The sequence below is a fragment of the Nelusetta ayraudi genome, unplaced genomic scaffold, assembly GCF_046127955.1.
Source record: "Nelusetta ayraudi isolate G7.1 ecotype Tasmania unplaced genomic scaffold, CSIRO-AGI_Nayr_v1 ptg000048l, whole genome shotgun sequence".
NCBI lineage: Eukaryota > Metazoa > Chordata > Actinopteri > Tetraodontiformes > Monacanthidae > Nelusetta > Nelusetta ayraudi.
This window is the reverse complement of record NW_027466098.1, coordinates 8,838,956-8,845,000: the sequence shown is the minus strand read 5'-3', so window position 1 is coordinate 8,845,000 and position 6,045 is coordinate 8,838,956. Positions and strand designations below refer to the sequence as shown.

The 6,045-nt window shown below is 45.1% G+C and overlaps 3 protein-coding genes across 3 annotated transcripts in view; 2 read left to right on the top strand and 1 right to left on the bottom strand.

The window, feature by feature from the left end:
• The window catches only part of slc1a5 (solute carrier family 1 member 5), a 10,084-nt gene extending 8,531 nt beyond the window's left edge, over window positions 1-1,553 (top strand). Inside the window, exon 8 of the mRNA XM_076036122.1 lies at window positions 1-1,553. This exon is cut by the window's left edge and continues 1,571 nt beyond it. The gene's annotated coding sequence lies outside the window, so the exon portion shown is untranslated.
• The window catches only part of egln2 (egl-9 family hypoxia-inducible factor 2), a 60,475-nt gene that overhangs the window by 37,533 nt on the left and 16,897 nt on the right, over window positions 1-6,045 (top strand). The gene's annotated exons all lie outside the window — the stretch shown is intronic.
• fkrp (fukutin related protein) lies at window positions 1,566-5,530 on the bottom strand. Its single transcript, XM_076036124.1, has 2 exons — window positions 5,190-5,530; window positions 1,566-3,980 (listed from the first exon to the last, which is right to left on the bottom strand). Exon 2 carries the CDS (start codon window positions 3,874-3,876, stop codon window positions 2,290-2,292), a length of 1,587 nt encoding a protein of 528 aa, XP_075892239.1. The 5' UTR covers window positions 3,877-3,980; window positions 5,190-5,530; the 3' UTR covers window positions 1,566-2,289.

Sequence of the window (6,045 nt, the reverse complement as noted above, 5' to 3'; positions counted from 1 at the left end):
AAATATAATCTAAAGGTACTGGCATTGGAAGTGCCCAGATTCTAGTTTGATCTTTTCAGTGATGTACCGATGAGACGGAATGTTATTTCTTTTTGTATTTGTAAAATTGCTGGTGTGGTCTTGTGCAAGAAACAAGGTTGTTCGTTTAAGTTATGCAGTACGGTATGATGCAATTGGTGTTTGAGGAGAAATGGTTTTGAGAACGTTGGCGTAGCAAGGGTGACATCCAAAGACGCTGTTCTTTTTCCCAAACACAGCCTCCGTTATGAGATGCTGTTGCTGTTTACATTCAAACAGCGCAGCTGAATGCGTACCTCTTTGTTTATCATTACTTTCAAGCTTTACCAAATGACTGGGCCATCTGATCCAGGGGTTGGACAGAGGTTTTTCAGATGGGTCAGCCCTTTTTGCTCGAATTCTGTTGCTCGGGCGTAGCTTTTTTTTTTTTTTTTTTTTTTTTAAGCTGCTTTTCTTCTTTGATAGCATTTTTTGAGTACACACATTGGAGTCATGATATTGTTACTTTGGGGCTTTTTGAACTTTGCTCTCCAAAAATACTGTCTTTAGTTTTGAAACAAAAAATAAAGTTTTTTTTTTTTTTCTTATCTTGTGCTGTTGTCTTGCTGTCTCAGACAATATATCAATATGTACAATACCATGGCAGACTGGCGGGGTGTCATTATTTTTGCCATCCAAAAACGGCCTAATTAATGTCTAATTACAGATGAAGAAGAAAGCAACATTCTTGTGATGCCGCACGAGTTTTCGCTCTAAAATTGCTCCGCCCGTTTGTTTTGAGTCATCAAACCACGGTTTAAGAAGGAGAGGGTCTCTTGCGCCACCTAGCGTACAAAACCAAGACTTCTTTTAATGGAGACCAAGGTTTTAAAAACAAGGGCAAGCGTCATAAAACAGTTTTCAACAGTTTTGTTTATTTCTCCAGCTGATGAGATAATGTTCTTACTCAACGAACATCAATGCGCATCGTTCTCATAGAATTGATGTGCATCAGATATGCATCTGTTCTGTAACATTTTATTAATAGCACACTGTATTAAAATCTATTTCAGGCAACAGCAAATATGCGCTTGGTAATTTAAGTCAATTTCAATCAATTTTAAGTTGTGATAGTTCTTAAGTAAGTGTAGTTTCTTCCTGATTCAGGTTTTGATAAATGCAATGTTGTCAGGAAGGGCATCCGAAAGAAAAACATGTGCCCGACTAATCAAGCTAATCAACTCACTGTGGTGACTGTGGAAGGTAGTGGACCTTAAGGATTTGCTTGCCTATACTTGCGTATAATTATTCTATGTAATGCAACACTGTCGAGATGAGCGACATTTGTATTTCATTTCAGGGCATGGGAAGTTTTTTTTCATTGTTTGGCACATTTCAAAGTAAAGTTACAAACTATACATTTATTTTAAATATAAATATACGCCGACGTTCACTCACACACACCAACGTGTCATGCAGAAATTGAGCAGTCAGTGCAAATCAATGCATCACAGTGAAGTTAAATACCCTGCATTAGGGCAACCCACTTAATTTAACCCCCCCCCCCCCGCAAATCCTGCTTAATATCATGTCCATGTCCATCACTGCATTTCACAGAAAACAACACTTCTTTGTACTTAACACAACCCCATTTTTAAAAAAAAACATACATTGTACAAATAATCACAATGAAAGTCTTCATTGGCATGAAAATGAAACCTTAAAAAAATAGTTTCAATATGTATGTACCATTTTAGCTGGTTACTAAGGGAACATATTGGTTCCATGCCAAACCAGCACCATCTTAGCTACATATAGTCATGTTAAAATGTGACAAATTTTGAATTTTGTTATAATACGTGTGACATTACAACATAAGTTTGACTTTACAGTGTGGTGCATACCATGTTATGAGATGATTTGTGTCACATTGTGTGATAATGGTCAATTGTATTATTTCCTAAGCATGGTAATAATATATTCTGACAATTTACAATTAAAATGTGGTATTACATTTTATTTTATTTGCAACTGACACGGCAGCTGACCTTTAACATTAAATCTTTTGAGAAACCGGATGGTAAAAATGGAATGTGGTCAGACCGGGCCTTCTTTTCATACTTTGCCAAATGAATACTGAAGATAGTCAAGTTTTTTGAAGAAAAGAAAATGTAAATCCAGTGTTGTGCATTCTGTAGCATACAAGGATTAAACTGTGAGGAAACCTCGGTCTTTTTCTCCACAAAGAGTTGTCCGATGGAAATTGCAATCTTCCGGCTGCTGTACCATCTCTCATAATTTGCTCCTGTCCAGCCTCTTCCTGGCTGGATTGGGATACTGCGGGTTCTCGACGACCCCCTCTCCGAACTTGAGCTCCAGGAAGGCTCTGTTGTTGTTGGGGCCGTAGGCGGTGATGCCGGCGAACGGCATGGGCACCAGCGGCTGCAGGAAGTGCTCGGGGAACTCCACGTCCTGCTTGTGCTCCGTCCACGTGTCTTTGGTCATGACGCCGTTGCGCGCGTAGAACGGCCACAGGTCCACGTGCAGGTGGTTGGCCTCGCTGTACTGCACCCGGTAAAAGTCGCCCTCCACGGCGCGCTCCCACACGTAGCCGTTGGCGTCCACCAGCGAGCCCGAGTCCAGGTTCTTCAGGTGGTCGCAGTTGGGTATGTCCTCCAGGTAAATGCCCAGGTCCACGTCGTAATCCCACGGGATGATGTCCTGGTGGCGCACGGCGCCCAGCAGGGAGCCGCCCTCCAGCCAGTAGCGCACGCCCGAACTCTCCAGGATGTTGATGACGTACTTGGCGGTCTCCCGGAGCGCCCGCAGGCAGCAGGGCGGCGTCCACCGATCCAGGTAGAGGTAATCCGGAGTGTCGTCCTGCACCGTGCCGAAGCAGCGCGGCGTCTCTTTGGCGCAGCCGAACCACTGCTCCCTGCCGTCGGGCGACAGCAGCCGCTTCAGGCCGAAGCTCTTCATCAGCCTCCCGGTGGCCTCCTTCAGCCGCGTGTCGGCCTTCCACTGGTTGTGCGCCGAGCTGAAGAGGGGCCGGTGGCTGGCGGCGAAGCACGGGCCCTCCAGCAGTTTGACCTTCCAGCCCCTCAGGGACGTCTGGACGAAGAGCGCCGGGAAGAGGGGCCGCCCCAGCGGCACCGACAGGTTGAAGAGGTCCTCGGTGCGGATGAGGACGACGGCGTCGCCCTGCAGCGCGGTGCACACGCTGCCGCTGCTGCCGGACGCCGCCGCCGAATACGTGGCCGTCCACTCTTTCAGGTTCACCCGCAGGTGGAGGCACTGCGCGGCCGAGCGGGCCAGCACGGGCGCGGCCACCAGTCTGACCGGACCGCCGCCTTCGCCCTCCAGCTCCCTGATCAGGCGCTCGATGGAGCGAGGCTGCTCCAGCTCCACGCCGTCGGGCACCAGGAGCACGAACTCCGTCTGGACGTGGAACTCGGGCCTGTGCGCTTGGGGCGGCTGGTCGGGGGTCGGCGACAGCACCAGGAGACGGGCTCCCTCGGGGAGGACCAGCGGCGGGTACGGCGAGGTGTCGGACACGGCCAGGAAGGGAAGCTCGGGTCTTTGGCGGAGGAAGGAGTTGGCCACGTCGCCCACGTAGTTCTCAAAGTTCTCAAACTCTCGGAGAAGAACGGTCACGCGGGGGTTCCGACTGTGGCCCTCCCCTCCGATCACGTTAGACTCGCCCCCAGCCCCCACCAGCGCCCCCAGACCCAAGGCCGGGAGCGCCGCCCTCCTGGTGCCCCTGCCGAGTTCCTTCCTCTTCTCCATCATCTGCTGTTGGGCCCGGGACACATAATAAAGAATGAGGAGGTTGATGACGATGGCGCCGGTTAGGAGGCCTTGGCAGAGACTGATCCGCATAGTTGCTGTTGGCGTCCACTTTCAACAGGGGGGAATTTGTGGGCTCAAGAGCAGCTTTAGGTCCCCATTAGAATCAAAGTAGACAAATGGCAGTTTAAGAACACCTGTATGACAGAGAAACAAAAAAATATCTGCAGACTGTACAGAAACCCTCTGAAACTCGACAGACATAACTACAGCCGCAAAGCCTTTAAAATTCTGTCCTTGTCTGCAACTTCTGAAGAGGTTTGAATTCTTGTATGGATAAATCACACAACTACACCATCATCGTACTACCTTGCATGACAGCTATATTGCTGAGATTTCAAATCTCAAAGCTTACAGATTTATCTAAAAATATTCAACCTAAACAGTTAATGCCCGGTAAGAATATTATCAAAGACACAAACAAGGGCAGATAGCAGTTACTAGAGTTGCACTGTTATTGTCCAATCAATAGTGTTGTAGTACTCGAGATTGGTCTTGGTCTCAAGACTGGTCTCGTCTCGGACTCTGAGGCATTTTTACTCGGTCATGTCTCGGTCTCGGACTGGGCGGACTCTGGATTTTTGATCAAGACCAGTCAAGACTCAGCCAACACCGCGATGAGGGATAATAAGGGAAAAGAATCCAGCTGCTGCCGTGTTACGCTCTGTTTGTGACACCCAGAGTGACACACCCCCTTATTCCAAGTTAACTTATTTTTTTCAATTTCATGAAGTAATGTTGTTTTTTGAAAATGGTTCAAAATAGCTGGCAAAGCAGCACCATGTTTTAGAAAAAAAATATTAAAAGATACCTTGCTGAAAAGAGATGTTGCTGTTCGAATTAGAAGCAAATTTGATTTTTTTTTAAAAAATATATTGGTCATTTTTTTTTCTGTTTTGTTATTTGTCTTTCATATTTACAGTCTTGGTCTTGTCTTGATCTTGATACTCTCTAGTCTTGATAATGTCTTGGTCTCGGTTGACGCAGCCTTGACTACAACACCACCAATAAACTTCCAAGTTTCCCCAAATGTTTCCAATACGTTGTGTCCAAAACGGACATGTGAAATACAGTCTATCCTGGTAAAATGAGGAAGATTCTATATTACATGCTAATTGTAAATTGAGACTTGTAGGCCCCAGCTTGACAACTGTTGATAAATTATATTTTAGTGCCAAATAAAAAAAAAAAAACAGAGGATAGTGGAAATTTTAACACAAAAATGAGTGCAATGTTTATTTCTTTTTTTCCCTTTTTTTTTTTTTTTGATAAAAGCCTCAAATTAACAGTAATACAAATGAATAACAATACAAAAACGTATTAAACAATTGATGACCCCGGCTCACCTACGGTCAGACGTTATCTGATCTTTATGAGACGATGACTTGCAGCCCATCACGCCATGAAGACTCGGGAGCAGGAGCAGCAGCACTGTTTTGCTTCCATGGTGCAGCTCAGCCGGCTGTGGTAGCACTGGTAGCGGGTGGCTGAATCGATACCAGCTGCTTGGTTTGATCATATTTGTCTAATCGCTTGATTTTCAAATCGAGTTTAACTTAAATGCAACACAAATCGATGAAACATTCCGAAAGTCTTCTCGAACGTGTTTATTCAGACCACTCAGCCTTGGTAAAGCTTTGCCATAGGATAACATGTTTGCGGTCGGTTTCCTACAACGTCACACGCACACATTTCCGGCGTCTTCTCCTTCACAATAAAAACTCTTACCTGGGAGGGTGTGTGTGTGTGTGTGTGTGTGGGGGGGGGGGGGGGGGGGGGGTTAACCACTCGCCTTTAACGAAAAACATATTAACGCCGGTCTTTTAACAACGAAAATACCTTAAAATTACTTAAGTCAGTAATTAGTTAGTAACACATACAAGCTTTAAAAAGAAAAAAAGAAAATAGGAAAATATCAGATTTGCGCTAATCTGAAATAGAACTATTGTTGTTCTATGATGAAGGTTTAAAGATTATTTTTAGAGAGTGATTTTTTTTTTTTTTTTAAATGTCGCCTCAAGATTTTTTTCTTTTATAATCTGAGCGCCATTTTCTGTAACATAACGTAAATGGAAAATACTGAATCAACGCTGTGATTTCACTTTTTGGGGATGGACAAGCGGTCTTTCCGCGCAATCATTGAAGTACGTCACAAAATCACAGCGATCGAGATTTGTGATATCAAATACAAATACAAACCGG

Excerpts from the sequence above, each read along its gene's own strand:
- fkrp (XM_076036124.1), bottom strand. The coding sequence starts at position 3,876 with ATGCGGATCAGTCTCTGCCAAGGCCTCCTAACCGGCGCCATCGTCATC.